This window comes from Phaseolus vulgaris, chromosome 1 (assembly GCF_051622355.1).
Source record: "Phaseolus vulgaris cultivar YP4 chromosome 1, ASM5162235v1, whole genome shotgun sequence".
In the NCBI taxonomy this organism is placed as follows: Eukaryota; Viridiplantae; Streptophyta; class Magnoliopsida; order Fabales; family Fabaceae; genus Phaseolus; species Phaseolus vulgaris.
In genome coordinates, this window is record NC_143498.1 from 47,304,310 (window position 1) to 47,326,496 (window position 22,187).

Here is a 22,187-nt window from a genome sequence, read left to right on the forward strand (position 1 = left end):
TTTGAGGCCAATTTACGTGATCAACATTATGATGAAGATGATGACAAAAATGATGATATTAATTAGAATGAGATACAACACTAGATACACTAGATCTTTTTGATCTTGATAGTATAATTTTTGAGACCAATGGTGATCAACATTATGATGAAAATGATGATGCAAATAATGATATTATTGAGAATTAGACATTGAAACTTAACATTTATCTATTTCTAATTATTTAATCTTTATATTTTAACAATTTATGTTTTATAATATTTGCATGAACTTCTTTATTCGGGATAATTTGAAATTATGTAATTTTAGTTATTTTAGTAGTGTGAACTTTTTTTTAAGTACTTTGCTTAATTATATTATTAAAATGTTAAATTACCATGTTATTTGTATATATATTTTTTTTCATATGAACTAAAACTCTTAAGAGTTTAGGAGCCAAGTTCCCTGACCAAGTTTCCAGAACTTCCACGACTTTTTTTACTTTTTATAAACTCTTAAGTTCGATAACCTTGATTAAACCTTATTAAACAATTTAAAACAGTTTAAGCATTTATTCAACATTATAAATATTTTCTTTTCTAATAATAATATATTTTCTTGTTTCATATACTCGGGAGCACATAACAAAAAAAATTAATAGTTGTTCAGTTATATAACGTATTTACATTCATTTCACCAGACGACTACACTGGTTCAGAATTTGGTGTACAGATAATTTTTCACGATACTAAGGTTGCAATTCTATATAATGTCAAGGCAATTGCTGAAGAAGATGAAGCGGCTGCAGAGGGGACAAGTAAATTGTAGCCATCAGGAAAATTATTGCACAACTGAATTATTGCACAAGTGAGTTGATTTCTTCTGGATGGATGGCTGTCCAAGGTTTGACCTTGACCATCACCGTAGGAGTGAACAAGGATGGGTTATGAGTGGACTGGAGCAGTGACATGAGAACTAGGCATTCCTCTCTGCAGAAGGGAAGAAGACTACCAAGTAGATTCAGGAGTTGCATATGCATGAAACACAAATAATAGGCACGCAAAGGTGCATTCACCACATCAATAATTATGCAGTTTAGGTACAAACAACTAAAAAATAAAAAGTCAGGTTAGCTATACAGCTGAAAGAATTGTGTTTAGCAAAAACACGGTGCATAAGTTAGTAAATGAGTCTAGAATACATTTAAATCTGGATTGGTGAATTCCTGCCTTGGATTCTAATGGAGGGAAGTTGGGTGATTACTCATGGTAAATAAGTCTAGATTATAAATATCTAGGTATACGGGATAATTAATGTAGAATTTTTTCCATTAATTTCCCTAATCTGTTTCTATTCTACCTAATAACTATTATACAGTAAATGGATAATTAACAGACTCAACAAATATACAAACCATGATCTCGATACCTTGTTCTGAGCATTGTCCCACAGCCCTTTCACAACCATCAAGCATATGGATCCAAACTTCAGCTAATACCTCACTGCTCAACACTAACTTACATTGTGTCTCAAGTTCCATTTTTTTGAGTGCTCCTTCAGTATCAACATTCTGAAGCAAAATCCTGTACTTTTCACTCAATTTTTCAACCTCCTTTTCATATTCAGATCGAAGCAGCGATATCTGCTCCACAAAGAAACAAAATGTAAGCTGAAAGTAGAAGGAACCGGAACTCACAGATAATATTAAGAAAGATGTGGGGTAAAGAAAGAAATGGATTGCTGCTCGTACCTTCTGCTCATGTATCTTGAAGGCTTCTTCATTATCCTTTTCTATTCTCTCAATTTCAATTAGTAGTGGATCTATGAAGGCTTCTTCATTCGTGTTTTCTATTCTCTCCATTTCATCCAGTAGTGAGTCTAGGTAGGCAAGGTGGGATATTTCAGATGCCACATGGTGATGTTGAAAATAACCACTGTTCATATATCCAGGAATAGTAAAGCTGTCAGGTACATGTGTCATATTTTCATTCATGGCCACACTTGTGAATGGTTGCAGTATCACAGGTGAACCAAAGGAAGAGTTAACTGGTTCCACAAGGTCGTTTGGTGCTTCCAATATTACTTCAGCCTCATGAATGTAACAATGATCCTCACGATTATGATAAAAAATATCATCTAGAGGCGTGACAGTACTAGCTGAATTGTGCTCCGGAATAGATGGAATATCAGACGTTGCTATCTGAAAGATACAAGGAACAGGTGTGGACGCATATGATGAGAATATTTTCAGAGCACTCCAAATAAACATCCCATGGCCCTTTTATCTTATTTATTATAATAAAATAAAAATAATTATATTTCTGTTAAAATAATAAAGAAAATCTTTCTTTTCGGTAACCTCAAGTCAAACAATTCAATAGGCAGTCTATATTCTTACATTTAACATTATTTTAGCAATTGAATCTAGGACACGTCAAGGTATTATTTGAACAAGAGTATGCAGAGCAATCTATCTTGCTTTTTCTTTAACTTATTATCTAATGAAGTGGGGGCACGGGAAGAATAATTCAGATCAATCAAGTCCCACCACAGTCTATATAATAATGTGTTACAAGACAGAAACTTCTATACTTATTTTCAATTTAGAAAAGAATAGAGCTCCTCCTTACAGCAAAGGAAACTACTAAACTAGAAAACAGCCAAATCTGATGACACAATAGACTAAGGAAAACTAAAGATCAAAATAGGAATGAACACTATACATTATCCAATTCTCTTCCCCTGTTAGTGTAGATATGGGTCTCTCCTGCTAGTTGTGATTGACTAACTCGTAGTTAGACTTAGTAAGATTGTAACTGTAATGTGGATTAGCTGTGCTTAGTAAGCTACTCAGTAACAGTGAAAAGGCAGACGTTCAGACCCATATGAGAGGTTGTTCTGGTGGAAAGGTAGGCGTTCAGTTTAATGCCAAGGGTGCTACAAATTTGATGTGAAGCCCATGTCTGCAATCTCCGCTTCCTCAACAAATGCATTTGTTACATCATTCTTCAACTCCTATTGAGTTTCCTCACCCTAACCATGGTCAACCAAGTCATCCCTGGCAGTATCAACCTATGAGCAGCTAACTAATCTACCAACTATCAGTCTCAACCATGGTATGTTGATAAAGGTGCTACACACCAAATAATCATACTTGGAAATGGTCCAAGTTTGCCTGTTCTCTCTGTTAGTTCAGCATCTTTTCCATCTTCTATCAATTCTAGAATTAATCTCATCCATTTGTCCCGTCATGTCATGACCAAAAATCTTGTGAGTGTTAGTGAGTTTTCACTTGATAACTGTATGCTGGGTTTTACCCCTTTCATTGTCTTGTCAAATCACAAAACTCTTGTAAAGTTCGCCTAAAAGGAAACTTGGGTGTTAATGGTCTCTACTTTTCACTACTGATCTCTAATCGGTGATTAATGTTCAGTAAATAATGTTCACTGCTGTCAACGTAAAACTGTAATAAACCCACAAGTTTGAGGAAGAACGTTAATTTATACATGGGTTTTTCCTGGTAGCTTTCTTAGGATCTTTCTAGTTCAATCTTTGTTGTAACTAACTAACAGTTAGTTAGACTTTGCGGTAACCTATAATGTGTAGGCTTAGCTTGCATAGTAAACTGCACAGTAACAGTATAAATATAGTTGCTTGTACTCTTATTCAAGTAACCATAGATTTTACATCCCCCAATTTCCTCTAGCCAACTGTGCATACTATATTAGAGATTTCCCCCTTTCAACCAATTTCTCCATGCCTCCACTCTGTTTCTTTCATCATATTTCCATCCTTGTCCCTTTTTACTTCTCATTCACCATGCCTTAGTATTGCTAGGCCCATTTTTCTGTTTTCCTATCCAATGCATGTGGGAGCGGCTCATCAATGTGATTCATAAACAGAATACACATCAGTCAAGTGCACATCTAATGCCAATGTATAAAAAATATAGAAACTGCCAAGGCATTCTAGTAAATGGAGGTTAAATTGTATACTAGGTTCAGAGACTTTTCAAATAAAGAAATATAAAGAGCTCAATGTGGTTAGAGCAAAGCAATGTTTTTGAGATTGTGAGATAGATCATAAACTCACAATATTATGGTCCCACACTCATTGCGAGCTAGATTAAACTTGAAATTGGACTTGGGTGAGATTGAAGCAAAATTGCAGCAGCAAGATCATGGGATCAAGTGAGATTCTCAATCCTGCAAGTGGAATTTTTTATATCATTGGCAGGATCTTATGATCCTTATTACCACCCTATGTTTTGTGATGTTGCCACACCCTTCCCCCTCCAAACCCCAAGTAGGATCTTGATCTTGAGTCTTGACAGCATTGGATTATCATTTTAGTTTAAAGGAAGTGTAAAACTATGTTCAAAAAGAGCTGTTAATGTGGTCGTTGTAGAAGAAAAGGATCCCTCTAAACAATTTTAGGTGAGAGATACATCCTTTTTCCTTTAACATGTTGAAGAACCTGATAGTAGACGCTTTTACATTACGAAATATTAACTAAAAGAGCTATATCGCATTTGCTCAAGATCATTATGCTAAACATGTAGTTAAACCACAAGCTCATCATAATAATCCAATAGAAATATAAATGAAAACGGAAGAAAAAGGAAAGCCTGGATTGTACTAAAAAATGTTCGGCAAGAAACTAGAGTCATATAGAAGAAAGAATTAAAATCTTAACCACCCAAGTGGTGTAGATAATGACTTTCAAGTTTGTTGCCATGCTCACAAGGCAACACAAAGTGACCACAGTTTGTTGTTTTGTTTCTAAAACACAGATTATCAATAAACATAAAAAAAATAACACCAGAAGGCTTCTTGTACAAAAAACTACTAACCTGAGGCAACGGCCACAAATTAGCATCCGATGGTTGTGTATATAAGGTTGTCTCAGCAAACTTCAGACCAATTGACTCATTACATACAGGACTCATTACACTGCCCCACAGTCTGGCCTCAGGAACAGCAGAACCAATGGAAGTTACAGCATTTGCCTCAACACTGTCAAGCTGCAAAGAATGAGTAGACATATTCATAGCATTCTCAATAGCAACCAATTCATTCATTAAAACTTGAGGATCTTCACAAACTTTGCCATCAGATTGTGTAATATCTGTACTTCTAATAGGACTCTGTTTTTCCAAATAATCAGTAAGAGGGTTGACATCATTACCCCCATGCTCAAGAGCTGAATCTTCTGCAGCTATTAAGGGCGTAGATTCCATGATGTCATCTTCAGAGCCAAACTCCAAGGAGAGAGAAATTGCTTCCACAGGAAAACTAGTGGGTGTATTTGGAAATGAACAAATTCCAAGAGTAAAAGTCTGGTCACATGAAACCCCTGTTGTGGGAGATTTCATTGTAAGATCATGTTCATTATTGACAGATTTCACAAGTTTTGTAACACAAGTATCCAGAAAATCATTCTGCCTCTCCTCCGTCAAATTATTCAGCTCAGGCATGGTAGTTTCTGAAGCACCATTTGTATTATATTTCTCAACACACGGTCCATTCGGTATATAATTAGAAAATTTCTTCACATGTTTCCACAGTTCTGAGTAGACATCTGTGGCTTCCTCTTCATTGCAATTGAAATTCAAGCACAGTTTTGCTAGAGTGAGTGAATCCTTCCTATCAATCTCATGTTTCAACAAAGAAGCTGCCAGCCAACACTAAGATACACAGACTTCATCACACAAGTATGATATAATGCTTAATGACTAGTAATATTTGTTTCACAAACAAAGTTTTCTCCAAACAAGTATTCACATAAACAACAGAGTGCAAAACTTAGCAACCCAAAACACCGTTTGCAACATATTAAGTGTGGCTGACAATTCGAACTCAAACATGATTTGAGACAGAAAAAGATAAAATGCAAGAGTGAATCGCGAATTCTTTATTTTATTTTTAAGGAAGCTATGCCAGTTCCAAGGTGGATGGTTTATCCTGGATACCCTACTGACAAAATTACCATAACTTAACAGTCAAAACATTCATAAAAATTCACACAACATTCCAGCAGTTTCCCAAAAATTCGTCATAGGTGTAGGAAATATGTGATAACACTCTAAGTGCTCATGTTTTTATAGGCTTATTTTTTTATCTTTCTTATTTTCTGATTTTTAGCATAGATTTGTATATTCATTAGTAAATAAGGGTTGTAATAAAGTTTGTATAAAAACTGTTTTTTCCGCTCAAATTTTGCATAGACAGTCTGATTAGTTGCTTATGATTTTTGTAGGGATATTTTCGAGTTGATCTTTGACTTATGGAGCTTTAATGAAGAAAATAGGATGATGAAGATTGGAAGTTCTAAGCTTAAAGGAATAAATCACAAATCTGCTGCACAGAAGGCATTACACGGTCTAAAGGCTGGAAGACAGTAGGGACTTGTTGTAATAGATTTTCGGTGGGCCCGATTTTTGTTTTAGCTTGGGCCCATCCATTTGTAGTGATTCAGAACCTTATAAATAGAGAACTTAAGAAAAAGGAGAGAATTCGGTAGATAGACAACTTAGCATTTCCATTTCAGTTTTTACAGTTTTCAGTTGTACTGTCTTCTAGTGTATTGAGTTTTCAGATTTGACTATTCGAGTTCTTAATTTTCTCTTCTACTCCTTACGCTTGATCTTCTTTTATGCTATTGATTCTACAACTTTACATTTGGAAGATAATTGAATTCTGAAAATGGGTGACAGCAAACTTGAAATTGTGTTAGACGATGTTCTATCCAAGTTGTTTTCTTCTTTGAAATCGTTTAGAATTCAGTTCTCGAGTGAGAACTACTTTCTTTGAATATACAAACTGATTGGTTCTGTATTTTCTTCATTTAACAAGGAATTCAAACATGGGTTTCTTGCATTCAAGATTGAAGATAACTTGACCATGGTTTCTATTCACTCTTGAGCGTTTCCCGAAAGAATTTTTCTTATCTTTACTACAATTCCTTTTAATTTCTGTTTGTTTACTATTTGGCATTTAAATTTTCAATTTCTGCACTTAATTCATTTACAATTCAGCTTTGTTACAATTGCAATTTAAAGTCCAGTTATGCTCTGTTTCCTGTTTCTGGTTTTAGTCATCAGTTTCATTGTTTCTCGCCTTAAGAAATTCTTTCATTTCTTTTCAATTTCGGATTGATTACAATTTTTGTTGTTTACAGTTATTGCACGTTACATTTCTGCCTTTTACATTTCCATTAGCGCTCCATTTTGTGTTGTTGAGACTATTAGACGGTCTAGTTGTTGACTAGACGGTCTAATAGTTGCCTTGTTTTTACACTTTACGAATTCATTTGTGTTTCACCTTTTGCTTTAAATTTAGTTTGTAGTTTCAATTCATGTATTACTTGAATCGTCTAGTGAATTTTTCTTTTAACCTTCTAATACATACTTTGTTTTTGTTTCTTCACTATAATTTTAGTTTCTATCTATTTAATTCCAATTTTTTATTTACGTTTCTAGTTTACATTTAATTCTTTTGCACAATTTCATTTATTTTTCAGTATCTACAGTTTAATTGTTGGTAGACGGTCTACTACATTTTCGTTTCTTCTTGATTCTAATCTCCATCCAAAACCCCCAATTTTAATTTAGGAAAGAAAGAATACCAAACAATGGATTCAATCAAGATGTGTTCTCAGGATTCGACCTAGATTATTGACCTATATTACATTTCAAGGGGAACTTAGTTTTGTTTGATAAACTAGGTGTCACAAAAATGCTCTATCAATATGCTACAAAATGTATAAGCTAAAACAAAATTTCTCTAGAAGTAATTGTTGCTAGCCATGCCTAGTTTGAGGTAGACATGCATTATGAACAACTGGGGAGCTTAAACCACTAAACATGTACAAGGTAGTAAGAATTCAAATTATTTGCAGAAGAATTAAAAAGAAAAAAGAAATATATTAGTTCTAGTAGCTCCTTTCTTTCTCAAAAGATGCACAATGATTCGTCCATAATCGAAGTGACCATCTACTAATGTTATAAAAATTCAGAGTAAATACTAACCACAGATATTTCAAAAGCCTGTACAGTAGAAACTTCTTGGCAATTAACATTGTAATGTTTGAATATGTCCTCAAGAATCCTCAGGGCAACAACCTTGACATTTTTCTACACATGAAACCAAATGAAGAAAAGCATCAAGGTCAATTATGATCAACAAAGACCTACAAAGCTCAAAACCAAGTTTTATCATATTGTTAATAACCCAGTTATACGAGTTGAACTACATTGGGCCAAAAGAGTTGAGAATAGCATAATGAGAATGCTCAGATGGATATGTGGCCACACAAGAAAGAACACGATGCAAAATGATTGTATATGAGCAGATATTAGTGTAACACTAACTGAGGAAAAGATGTAGAAAATTAGTTAAACACATATACAGAGAAGGTCAATGGAAGCACCAGCACCAGAGGGGAGTAGATTGCATGGTTATTTTTGTCCTGTGAAAAGGGAGAGAGAGAGACAAGGAAGGTCATTGGAAGAAGTTGTTAAAAGGAATCTTATAGTGAATAATATATCAAAGGATTGTATCTTTAACTGAGACAAATGGCATCATGTGATTCAAGTAGCTACGATCACCCAATGGAACAAGACTTGTGTTGTAGATGATGGTTGTAAACTAAGATGATAAATCTTCCCTTTTTTCATAGCATTATTGTAGTTTTCTTATTTTAGTTTTAATGGGTTTGAGAATGCAAGAAAAGAAACTTGAGGCATAGTATAAAAATCTGTAACAAACCCATTGCATACAGAATATATATACCCCTTGCGTACCACATACTTGCATGAATGGTGTACTGCACACTTGAACATGTATGATAGACCTTTGGTTACTGCTATACTAAAACTATTAAGATATCTAGGTTCCAACTACAACTATACTAAGCTTTGAGTGTTAAGTTGTGCCTGATTCATTTCTAATACAATTTTATACTTGCTCCAGTCTTCACGCTAAGCCACTGCAGACTTTACACTCCAGTATTCAATCCGATGGATGAAGGTGGATGTTAAGATGTCTCACATTGGTCGGGAAATTGTTAGGTTTTGGGGAGAAGTTGTGCCATTTCATTTCTAATACTTTTGAAAGGAGAAAGATTTGAAACTGGTTTAGAGTGATTCAACCAAGACTCCCGAGAAAGTATGCTTGTACCAAGATGGGGAGTCATGACCCCCACCTGAAGGTTCTATTGAAGTTTTAATAAAAAGAATGCATGTTTAGCAAAGGTTAGTAAAGTAAGTATTGAGACCCTACCGGAAAATGTAGAATGTCACAAAGACCTGATACATTCGACTTTGGCAAGAATTTGATGCTATTTGGTCCGTCATGTAGTTTCCTTTTCTCTGAAAGTTGCATGTTTGCTGCAGTTCCTCCTGTAGTTGCATTGGCCAAAGGATGCCCTGTGGAATCAAGTACACTAGGCAAACCATTTGAACTACCTGAGGGTATGAAAATAAATTAGCGGTAGCATGTACCTTTCAGAACATTCCCACCACACCCCGAAAAAATAACTCTGCCATGAATAAAACTAATGGTTTGCAAGTAAAAAGTTGGTTGAAGGAATAAATAAAAGACTATAAAAGTGGAAGAAAAAAACTAGTCATACCATTTGATTTACTTGCTCTATTGGCAACACTTGAATTCTTCTTGCTCCTCGACCTTGGTTGAATATTCTTGGACATTTTCCTGCCCCAAGAATCAACAATATCATTGAACACCTTCCTAGTCTTAGGATCAATGGCATGATTTGACAGTTCCCTCCCCTCTGTTTCAACAACGTCCTTGGACGCTTTCCTCCAATTGGGGTCAACTTTATCCTTGGTCAGTTTCTTCAAATTATGATCAACATCATCCCGGGACACTTTTCTCTTCTTGGAAGCATTTGATGATGTCCTCTTTCCTATAATTGTATGATCTTCACAGTCAGATTCGTTTAGTATGTAATCAAAATGTTTGGCCCTACTCCTCATCCTCTGAGATGAAACAGACAAAAATTTCCATTGAGGATACCTTCCTTGGAGATCACTCCAGGAAAAAGCACGTGGCTCACTGCCCAATCCCTTCATTATTCTTTCTCCTAGCAATAGAATGTTCCTCGCATAATCCCCTCCATTCTGCTGTATTGTTGATATGAATGACCATTCATGACAATCAATATCATCAGCACCACAAACCAATTGGGATGATAATTCACAGAGTACATCATGTAGAAGTGATTGATCTGCAATGTCTGGAGTAGAAACAGAAGTTACACTGGCATGCAAATCATCCAGCTTATTGAACAAATGGGAGGTGCCCCATTTTAGAAGTGTGTGAGAAATACTCTGGCTAATCAACCGCACATTACTGTCAAGAGATATACCCTCCTTCGCAAGCATTAAAAATTTTTCTTCAACCGTGTAATATGAGTACAACCTGAAAACGGTTAACTGTTTCAACTTCGAGCTGATAGACATTCTTTGTAAGCCTCTTAGGTCATTCTGTGGGTCAAAATCACTGTCAAACAATATAACAGTGTCCACTGAAGAAAGCTTAACACTAGAGAGACAAGCACGGTTTTCCATCAAGAAGACAAATTTTCCACTATCTCTATCATTAAATGTGTCTAAAGCGGCTTCCTTTGTTTTAGGGGTATAAGCTCTACCATATCGCACATAGCAATCTTTACCAAATCTCTGACAGAGAACATCATCCAAAATATCTCCAATCGATCCAGAACCACTAGTTGACTGTAGTTTTTCAAAATGAAAAAGAGCTAACTGAATCCTCAAAAATCTTAAACAATCAGGTTACAACCACAACCACGACAATTAACAACCACAATGCAATACCTTGTTTTAATGGGAACAACAATTCTCGTATATACATGCAGCATAAATAGTAACTGGAAAAAAAAAACACAAAATTCATATATTCACAAGGTAGAATGTATAGGAAGAGAGACTATTGTCATACTCAATAGTAAGTCAACAAGGACGCAGTACTGACAGCAATTCGTATTTCTAAACCCTAGACATGTAGTATAAGTAATAACTAAAAAAGCCAGAAAATTCATATATTCACGAGGTAGAATGTATAGGAAGAGAGACTATTTTCATATTCAATAGTAAGTCAACAAAGATGCAGTACTGACAACGTACTTGCACTGCTTCAAGTTTTTGCATTTCATGGAAATCATATTCTGATATCATTGTAAAAGATAATGCCGTACTCACGAAGTATCTGACAATCTACTTTAAAGAACTCTCAAAATTTCAGCATCAAGAAATCAAAATTGGATGACAAATTTTATATGCCAGACATGGCCTTCCTATTTTCGTGGCAAACTTAAAAGAATGCAAGGTGGATCTGATTCTATCAAAATTCCAATAGTATTCTTGACAATAGCCAGCATCAAATAGTAGACAATAGACTCCAATCACTGTTCACAGCCTAAAGTAAGAACAGAGAGAGGCCAACTTCAATAATCCGATATCAAATTGTTGACCACAATTGTGCTTTTACATTAAATTTTAAATTTAAATAAGAATTCTAGAAGATTTAGATAGCAAAGATCAGGGTCAAATTATTCAGATCTGAGTTTATTTTATTCTACTTTATTTTCATCCTATCTTACCTTTATATTTATTTTGTAATATCAGGATGGTTAGGATCTCTCTTGAGCAGCTCTACCTTTATAACTCTTGTAATTATGATCAATCAATTATACAAGCTTTGGCTCTCATAATTCCTCTCCAAAAATTAAATGGTATTTGTTAAAATTATGATTGTTATGGTATTATACAGCTTTCATAAAGCAGCCATTTCAGTGTATGTACCTAGCCTAAGGGTTCAGTGTTATAGGATATACCTCTTCTCTCTTTCATATATATATATATATATATATATATATATATATATGCACATCAAGGAGTAGTACTCAGTGATTTTATCACATCCAAATTCAAGTTGGTATCAAGAGTCCTATCACCAGACCACCACTTCCCAATGTCTCTAGCCATCATCCTCCGCTGTCATTTTGTCTGACACAGTCAGAGTTAGGTGAGCCTCAAGGAGTGTGACCTAAACCCAGTGGGCATGTGATCACAACTTCCCGATGTGCAGATCTCTGTCAACCCTTCACCAGGCGCATTTGTCCCACCTGCCACCGTCCTGGTGTCGGAATCACACCGGACCACTGTCATTTATCTTGTTGGCATCTTCTAGGCACATTTATGCCCTTGTCTTCCTAGTTCAACACACTAGGACAGCCGGTCAAGGCTCTCTCCTCACAGCTTAGGATTTTTTCCCTATCAAATATGTTTGTTTGTGGCTCTGTCTCTGGAATGGATTCTACTATTTCTACTTTTTTGGCTGCTACTCCTACTATTACCACAGCAAAACTCAACTGGAATAACTACTTATCTTGGTTCGCATCCATAGGGTTAAGGTTTCTAGGTCAAGGATACCATGATCATTTGGAAAAGGATACCGCAATTGTTGGAAGGGCGTCCTAGTTGCAACAATACCCAAGGTATGCTATGTAGGAATTTATTGCTAGTTACAAGTGAAAGACACATCCTGGTCAAAAAGCAAAAAAAAAAAAAACTTATTGCTCTCTTTATATTGAATGCTATGAAGGGAGGGAAATTTGACCATATTCTCTACTTTCTGTTGAAAGACAGGTTGCTAACTGAGATACTGCTCGTATAAATTCCAACCACAACAACAATAATCATAAACATTAATAAAAAACAAAAACGTACTGTATAAGTTAAAATCTATAGAATAATAAGTATACGATATTATGATCATATATGACCTGCTATGTTAACTGATTAAAACAACAATGTTATAGCAAGCAATATCTGTATTATCAAATCATCCCATAATTTTGTATATAAACAAAATATTAGTAGGTAGATGAGTATTACATCAATGAGGAAACATGCACAATATTACAATCAAGCAATCAGCATTAAAAGCGTTCTCAATGTAACAAGTCAATAAACTCACCATAATACAACAAATAATAAACAAACAAGAAATTTCAATAGATAACTACCTGAAATAATATTAACACCCTTAACCCAAGTCTTTTTGCTTCCAAAAGGATTTTTTCAAGAAGTAGCAGTTTTCCACTTGCTTTAATGCCAATATCTAAATGTTCTTCAACAGGTAGACCCTGAACAACAGAATTATGCAGTGCCGGCTCCAGGAGATAAGGGTGATCACAGCACTATAAAATCAAATCACATGTATAACTATGATCATATTGTCGTATTAACAATGCTTTTAGTTATAGCTTTTATAAAATTTGAAGTAATACGAAGAAAGGAATGTTGGAACTAAAAGTTGACGACAAAAAATGTGTGATACACGAGATTTTAGCTTATTTGAAATTTTGTTTCTTATCGTGTCTACCTTCCTTGTTGAGATAATAAGCTCATGGAGGGCATCAACTGAGTCGGTCTTCTGGCCTGAGCATAACAACATTAAGTTTGAAAGCAGAATTGAACAATACTGCTCAAGCTGCAAATGAGAAAGGCAGGCAGGAACCCAATACTCTACAAACCTAGTAGAGCCAGATTTGCATTTGAATACAACATATTTTTCCAATTGGCTCTTCAAATTGGAAATGCTAGCATTGAAAGAAGTTTCTATTGGAGTAATACTTGACCCATGATGTGCAGACTCGAGGAATGAAAGCAGTTTGATATAATCAGATCGATCTTCCTGAAAATACATCGCATAAAAGTTAATAGGATGGAAAATATCAATATCAAACACAAATGGTTTACCTTTATTTGTCCACTAACAAGAAGGAGCTTCATTTCAGTTTTTAGAATCTTGATACTGTCCAAGTGTCCTGAAATTCTGGATTGCAGGCATTCATCAATTATTATTGCTTCCCATGGAATGCATCTTAGTTCATGTAAGTCCTGTATTAAAACATAATGAGCACAAAAAGAAAATTAATAGTTTTTACTTTGAAACAAAATTGTAGAATTTACAATTGTTTCTGAAGTCACTTATCAGATGAAGCTGTTAGATATAAGAAAATACCTTAACAACAATATCAGAAGATGACAACAGTATTTGAAATAATATACCATTTTCTTCATTAAAAAACTCTAATGCCCTGATGCCACTCCGTACATCTCTGTTTCCCTTGTAAACTACGAGATTGGCAGATGGTGCCAAATGTAAGAACTCTGTTTCCCATACAGAGAGGGCAGTGCAAGTTGAGATGATGAGAAAAGGCCTCTTGCTATTACAATTCAAAGATAATACAAACAAAATCACCTTTATAATGCGCTCCTGCAAATGTAGTTTGACAATACATCAAGCATTCTAATATGCATTGTAATAATTGACAGTTATTGAAACCTACACACTTCCTAGACATTTTGAAAGCAAGTGCAATATTATACTTATAAAAGGTCTTTGCATCGGCATTGCAATTTTCTGACACCATTTTTACTATAAGCACCAAAGAAAATAATAGCCACCATGTTTGGTTGATGAGTGAATATGAATCGCTTTTCCTTCCCCTCCCCCTGGGTTGAGCTTGTCCATTTTAATATACTATAATTGTGCACATATCATACAGAATATCTTCAAACCCTAGGAAGCATACTAAATTTTATGCAGACTACAGATCACATGTCCTCTTATCTTCCACAGATGTTTGTTCATTGTGTTTCATTTTCTTGACAAAAACATTGTTTTCACCATTTCTTATACAAATCTAAAACAAGGTAGCATTTTTACAATTACTTGTGAAAATAGAGAACATTTTCTCAAATAAAACAGACAGATTGACTCACAGTTTTTTGGGTTCATGCTATTTAAATGAAGTACTACAAACACCACAATTTTCATTTAATAACTGACTATCTAAATACAGGAGAAATCACATATTTTATACAAACAAGGATGAATTCTGAACAGCTAAGAAACAAAGTTACCATATAACAACAAAACTAGAGTATATGGAGAAAAAATAGACCTGGTCAATTTGATCATCTACAATAAGAGCATTTTGGCCTTTGTGCCAACTCATGCGAAGCTTGTTCACATAACTCAAATACTGGTTATAGAGTCCTCGTGAATATCCAAATGACAACACTGATAATTCAGCAACGAAAGTTTTTCTCTCCTGCAGCGTCAAACAAACTGTTCAGTAAAGAAACATACTTTTAGCATACATTCAGGACATGTTTTGTAAAGGCTGTGAATTGGCTAATAAAATTTGAGATTTTGCTTTTTGTATCAGAGCTATCATCTCAGTCATGGGTTTAATTCTAATCATAAATGACTCGAATCTCCAACTACTGGTGTTTTCCAACTTGACTTGTGGTTATTTATCTGAAGCAACAATCTCAAATATGGCGCCAGGAAGAAACAGTCTCAAACAAGTGAAAATAACAATTTTATGATACAACTCTTTACCATCCCTACCATTTGACAATGGACATAGCTCGTATAAAACAACCCACGTTTTTCCTTCATTCACATGGTAACCAATCAACTTTTTAAATAGCCCTAGTAACTTCAGTTGAACAAAGCAACAGAAATTTTCATAACAAAGCATTACTCCAAGCAGATGATAGTTCCATATTTTATAGGTCACAAAACTATGTTATCCCATTTAATTTTATCTACAAGCCCATTTATAGAGAATTAAAAACTTCCGGACACTAATATCGTTCTTCTGTCTTTTTAGAAGTGTATGAAATGCAGTTAGTTAAAAATTTGATTGTCAAAACTCGTAAAAAATGGCACTGTAACATATACAATAAAATTAAATTTTGTATATCAAGTTAAACTAAAAGAAGCACCTCATTGTCTTCAAAATGACTTTTTGACAGTTTATCAACTTTCTTTCGACGACTTTCATAATCATGTATAAGTTTCCTGCCTTTGGCTGATGTCAAAAATGAAGCATCTTGTAACTCCCATGTAGCATTATCATAACCAAGACCAGTCCATTTAACAAGCCACTCATAACAGCAAACTGAATCATTGTCACCATGGCCATCAAAATGCACAATTTCTCTTTTAAGCAGTAAGCGGTGAGGTATACTCCAATATCTTTTCCACCTGGTAACCTGATAATTTGGCAACCAAAGAAGAAATTATTTTCATGGATAATTCCAAAGAGAGTACAGAATAACAAAACAACAAACCATTGGTGGTCCAAAGAATATGAAGGGTAACTGAACCTGCAGTTTACTCTTAAACTTGGCCAAGAGTTTAGGAGCCTCAAGAAGCATTATTGATTCTGTAATCCAGCGGTTGTGAGCATGAGCGAGACCTTGATACTTGACAAAGTACTCCCTTTGCATCACTAGCAACATGCTATTTACTATCAAATATCACCTCGTGCATTATCTAATGTACTTCCATGAATAAGAAATGTAGATGAAATAAAAAAAAAGAGTAAACTCCCATTGTAGCCCCTGAAATTGCAGTGTCCATTACATTGGTCCCTGACTTTCTAAAACATCATTCAGCTAGTCTTTTCTCTTGCAAATAGAAAGTGGAAAAGGATTAAAGTAATTTACTTTTAGTAAAGCTAGCCGTAAGAGTGAATATTCTTTAAAGTTAATGATTAAATTGACCAACGCTTTCAATCTCAATGACTAAAATGGGAGGTATACCTATTAGCAAACTTCAGGAGGCATGGGAATTTTATAGACCATACCTTTATTATTTGAAACCACTTCTCTAGAATCCAAGATGGATTTCACTCCTTCAGAAACCGAATGCACGCCAAACTCTTTTTTTTTCTTAGTGCACCAGATACAATGCCAAAACCTCAAAGGAATGTATTTGAGAGGAGGATCCACACATGAGGGATGGTACCTCTTCTGGCATCCTTTTCCAGAGCAACATCTAAAATATAGTTCCACATTGATAAACAAAAGCAATTGACAACAACAAATATGTCTTAATTTATAATGCCTAAGTCCATTTTAAACAAAGACAGATGCACAAAAACAATTTTACTTGCTACAAAGAAAAGTAGAAGTTAAAAGCAATTATTTCAGGATATGCTCGTTTTGGTGCTGATATCTTGAGGTTAAATACTCTTTTAGTCTAAGTAAAATTGGTCAACACGTGTCAACCAAGTGACAATGTGTGACAAGGGTCACACATGGCGTCTTCATGACTACCATTTAGCAAGTGTTATTTTAAAAAAGTTTTTATCCAAAGAAAATTTTCAATTTTTCATTATGGCATAATGTCAATTGCAACAAGATAAAGGTAGAGTTGCAGTCTAAGGAATCCCAAAAGGATTGAAAGGACGTGGTATTTGTTGATTTCTTTTGCCTTATTATAATTGACATGGTGCTATAGTGGAGGATCAAAAGTTGACTTGGATATTAATTTATTAAATGTATTATCTAGTTACCCAGTAGGTTTTTTGAAGGCTGCAGAAGCTGTTGAATTAGAGCTCCAAGTATTTGTTAGCTATAGAAGAGTGTCAGACAACATGACTTTGAGATTACTATGGTCATAATCCCTAGCAGTGGTTAGAACTATATCTCGCAATGTTGTTGGTGAGATGAAGGTAAAAGGGAATGGAGAAGATATTACAGATTCAAAAGTGACTAAAACAAGATCAAATAAACAAAGGGGGGCTAAAATTGAAATTTGAAGGGGACTAAAATCAAATTTTATTTTTCTCTATGGCAAAATACATTCTTTAAAAGAACACATGCAACAACACTTACCATGTGGCTATCTACTCGACACTAAAGCAACCATACTATTAATGAAGTTAGTCATTATTGAGACTATTTTCAGTGAATTTCCAAAACTGGAAGATGAACCCAGAGGTTTTAAAAATATAGGGATGGAAAACCACAAAAACTACAGTCAAAGCCACAAATTTTAATACATAATCTTTCCAAAACCTTCGAAGTTGATTATTATTCATAGGAACCTACTCCTTTGTAAAAGAACATATTCAATCCAAAATTGTCCAAATTGTCGTAAATTTGCAATTGAAATAAATCTTAACAAAATGCTTTCAGTTACTACAAACTGAAAGTAACTAACAAGTTTGAAATCTCGTAAAATCTTTACCACAAAATGTTATTAATCCCAATGGAAAAGTAGGGCAGGTATAAGAAAAAGATTGGAACAGACTGACCAATTTGGGTCATTAAACCATAAACTCCATCCAAGAAATAAAGTACAGCAGAAGTTACAGAGGAAAATGCAGCAAATGAGTTTCTACATAGCAAAACATTTGTGAAGGCAGAAAAGAGAACAATAGAAATATAAAAAGGTGAAAACCATTTAAAGGTGAAATATGGAAACTCACAAAAGTACTCCACCACCCAAGCAATTGGAACATACAACGTCCTTGCCCCGGTTTTTATCTTTCACATGAGAATTTGCTTGTGCATTATTTGTATACTCTTTAGCCAATCCCTCAATGCACTTAGAACGGGCATCCCCTCCATCCTAGCAAGATGTATGAGTCAAATCAATACAACCACTAAGTAATTATGTATGTCAACACAGATTGCTATTCTTGGTTCAATTAAAGTCATTGTATATATGTTTGGATGTAAGAAATTAGTTAAAATAGATGGAATATTGATGAGTTAGTCGGTTGAGGTTTTTGTCATATATATAGAAAGAGGGGATTGTTAGCAACCAAGAATTGAAATGAGAAAGAAAAAAGACTTCTTTATTGAATAAGATGAAAAGAACAAGAAATCGAGAGCACTTCCTCCATATTTGTTCACTTTGGTTTTGATGGTTTCATCACAATTTTGGCTTCAAAAGGCATCTTAGAAGATTAAGGGAGAAAGGTCATATGAATTATCTTTGGCCTCATCTCCTAAGCAATATGTGTCAGATTTCACCTTTAGACCACTGAAAAAATCGAAGAATAGACGATTTACCATGATGAATTATAGGCTCTCAGACTATGTCAAATTTCTTCTTAAAATCAATTGCCATTAAGTGAAATTACCCTATATAAGTTGAACTCCAAGAATCGAAGCACGCAATATGAGACTTTTGAGTGTAGTGGAACAATCCCCACAATCAAGGTTAAAGGACAAGGGTGGTATTGGTCGTCTCTCTAGCTTCAATGTTTTGACCTCAAACCCATAGACATCATTAGGGTCATCACATCCAAAAACTAATATCCCCTTCGGTGGTCGATGGCTCCATAACCAGTTTTTCCTGAAAAAGCACTTCAGTGGGTTGAGTGAGGATGGTGTTTCTACTATATCCTTGATCTTGACTCTAAACGACATGAGACTTTTGGGTATAATGAAGCAAATTTCTCCTTTTACAAAGAATTAAAGTTCAATCTACAAATGAACATATCAACCTCTCTCTTGTCCCTCTCCTCTACATTTATATTTAACTACCACTCAACCAACTAACTCATTAACATTCTAAACTATCTTAACTAACTTCTTCTCCTTATACCCTAACAATATACCCTTCTAAAATCAACCTTGTCCTCAATGTTAGAATTATGGAAGCTAGATTCTATGGCTCATCTTCATCACCATGATCTTCATTTGTCCTCCTAAAAGCATTTATATGCTTTCCTACCATAGGAATGGGAACCCAATAGCCATTACATGCAAGCAAAAATCCAAAGGCTAAGGTGGTGATAGGAACAAGGATGGACCTTGTATAACATGAATCACTTTTCCTGCCTCTGAACCTTCCTTTCTCCTTTACTCCATCGTCAAGCAATCATCCATAGACGCAACGAAGTTTAATACTAAAGGTTCACCAAGCAAGCTAAAATTCCAAGATTCTAATACCATTTATGTTCAAACCACCTTCATGATTGAATCTAGGTTCAACGAGTAACAACACTTTTATGCAAATCTGAATTTGAAAATAATATGCTTGGTTGCATCTTTCCTTTTCAACTTCCTTCATTTTCAACTCTACTATTGGGTTACCAAGAAAATGTTTTCGTAGCCCAAAATCTTGCAATCCATCAAAGGTGGATTGCTTGTACAAGAACTAATCTTTGCTTCAATGCATTCTAACCCAGTTCCCTCAACGCTATATTTGCCTTGTTCAGCCATATGTAGATCACGCTCTTCATTCAATATCTTGTATTGCATGTGGTTTAGCTCTAAAATGTTGGTACTCTCTTTCCACAATTGTCAAATTTCATCTTAAAATCAATTGGCATCGAGTAGTGTTACCCAACAGATATATAAGATGTACTCTAAGGATTGAGACAGACAATGTGAGACTTTCCAACACCCCGTCCACATATGCTTGCCAAACCAGATGAACCTACCGAAATAGACAATTACTAAAATGAGATACAAACTTGATACCATGTCAAATTTCATCTTAAAACCAATTGGCATTAAGCTAAGTTATCCAAAAAATATATAAGCCGCACTCCAAGAATTGAGGCAAGTGATGTGAGACTTTCCAACAATTTTTATCCAAGCTTTATTGTCTTATTTGGGCTCTCTTGCCACCAATAATAAAACCAAAGTATTGTCACACCCTCCATACTCATGAATGCATATTTCAACTTATGGATTTAAGGAATTTCTTGTACCTCAAAGAATTTTTCAGCCCTACAAATCCACCCAATTAGAGCTACCCACACAAATGATGGCAACTCCCCTTGGCCCAAATTTGTGCTTCCTCCATCTTTGACACTGGCTCCCCCACGAAGATCCGAAAAGTTGGACTAATTGTTAGGAACCAAGAATTGAAAAGAGAGAAAATAAAGATTTTTATTGAATGGGATGAAAATAACGAGAAATAAGAGAATACTCTCTTCTACCAGGGTTTCCCCTTCACAAAGAACTAAATGTCAGTATACAAAGACACGTATACCCCTTTCTCCTATCCTTCTTTCTTCCCTTATTTATACCAAACTAACACCTCAATCAACTAATTCATTAATAGTATAACTATCTTAACTAATTTCTTATTCTCCTTATACCCTAACAATGTCATCCCAAGGATACTTTTCACAAGCATATATCTAAAGTGTTTGTATTTTGCTGCTTAATTTTATATATTTGAATCCATACTCCCTAATTTTGTCACTATTGTCAAATTGTCTTTTACCAGCTAACTGCTTTCCATACAATTCATTTCATTTTTAGATCTCTGCAATTCACATTTTATTCAATCGGACATTTCATTCCATTCCATGATAATTACTATTATTATTTGTTATTTATTTAAAACAAATAGCCTCCACTGACTCAAGGTCTGCACATTTAGGCATTAATTCAAACAGTGGCAAATTAAGACAGTGCCGCATGAGATGAAAGAAATCATCAAAATGCCAACTGAATCACAAAACCTACTTCATCCATAACAAGAGTCTGATGGCTCATGTCATAGACAGCAGTATGGTTCTCGGTCGTAGTATCTTTCATGATATCACAGATATTTGATCACGGGATCAAGGAATCACGGACTACCTGAAACATTAAAGGAGAAGAATCGGTAAAGTTTATTCTCAAGGGTTATAACCTTAGAAAAAATAATCCGAAACCCAAACCATGTTCTTCTATCTTCATTTCTTTAACGATAAAGTACCATCCTTTAGAACAAACAAAACCACGAGACCTTCTAGAAATTCATTTTCTTAATTTAGTAAGACGAAAACAGCTTATCAGCAAGAAAATAAAATAGGAAGTTTACAACAGTTTCCCGTACAAGTTTTCTTACACATCAGTTTGTTACCTCTTAGGTCACAGTGATTTCAGATGAACCAAAACCCTACTGCGTAATAACCCGCACTTTACTGTGATCACCAGCAACTTTTGGTGTATATATAAACTACGAGTCTGTTCAGCTACCTCCAAGTAAACAAACAAACTGCAAAATAAATAAATTAATTAACTACAGATATTCCACATTAAACTACAAAATGTGTACGAGTCTGTTTCTGTTACTGTTAAAGAGTGATTTATCAATATCAACAAAATAGAAGAAAAACCCTGTCTATGTACTGTTGAGAGTTAAAAAAAATAAGAATATAAATAGCATGCAGATGAAGAACAGTGAAGGCACATAAAAGAAGCGAGGAAGAGGAAGCGTTGCCCCATGGCCATGCGTCACATCATTTTTTGTCTCACCGTGAAATCACTTCCAGTCCCTACGCGAAGGAAAGAGGAGCCAAACGCGATTGTCGCGTAAAGCTGGCCCATCTTATTT

The 22,187-nt window shown here is 34.9% G+C and overlaps 1 protein-coding gene across 20 annotated transcripts; it reads right to left on the bottom strand.

Moving 5' to 3' along the window:
• Nucleotides 1-560: 560 nt before the first annotated feature.
• Nucleotides 561-22,187, bottom strand: LOC137814460 (uncharacterized). Of its 20 annotated transcripts, none has more exons than XR_016522865.1 (20): nt 22,109-22,187; nt 21,714-21,848; nt 21,332-21,448; nt 18,325-18,467; nt 16,696-16,886; nt 16,214-16,338; nt 15,830-16,099; nt 14,998-15,147; nt 14,052-14,306; nt 13,787-13,927; nt 13,410-13,721; nt 13,051-13,224; nt 9,613-10,735; nt 9,261-9,445; nt 8,009-8,113; nt 5,167-5,665; nt 4,832-5,002; nt 1,730-2,179; nt 1,408-1,621; nt 561-968 (listed from the first exon to the last, which is right to left on the bottom strand). XR_016522865.1 is itself a non-coding variant. In XM_068617224.2 (19 exons), the coding sequence occupies exons 3-19, from the start codon at nt 21,401-21,403 to the stop codon at nt 955-957; spliced, it is 4,758 nt and encodes a 1,585-aa protein (XP_068473325.1). In that variant the 5' UTR covers nt 21,404-21,448; nt 21,714-21,848; nt 22,109-22,187; the 3' UTR covers nt 561-954. The 20 variants fall into 20 exon arrangements, 16 of the variants coding, with proteins under 16 accessions (XP_068473325.1, XP_090160363.1, XP_068473324.1 ...); XR_016522866.1 differs by having other exon boundaries at nt 561-986; XR_016522879.1 differs by lacking the exon at nt 22,109-22,187 and having other exon boundaries at nt 14,052-14,200; nt 21,714-21,950.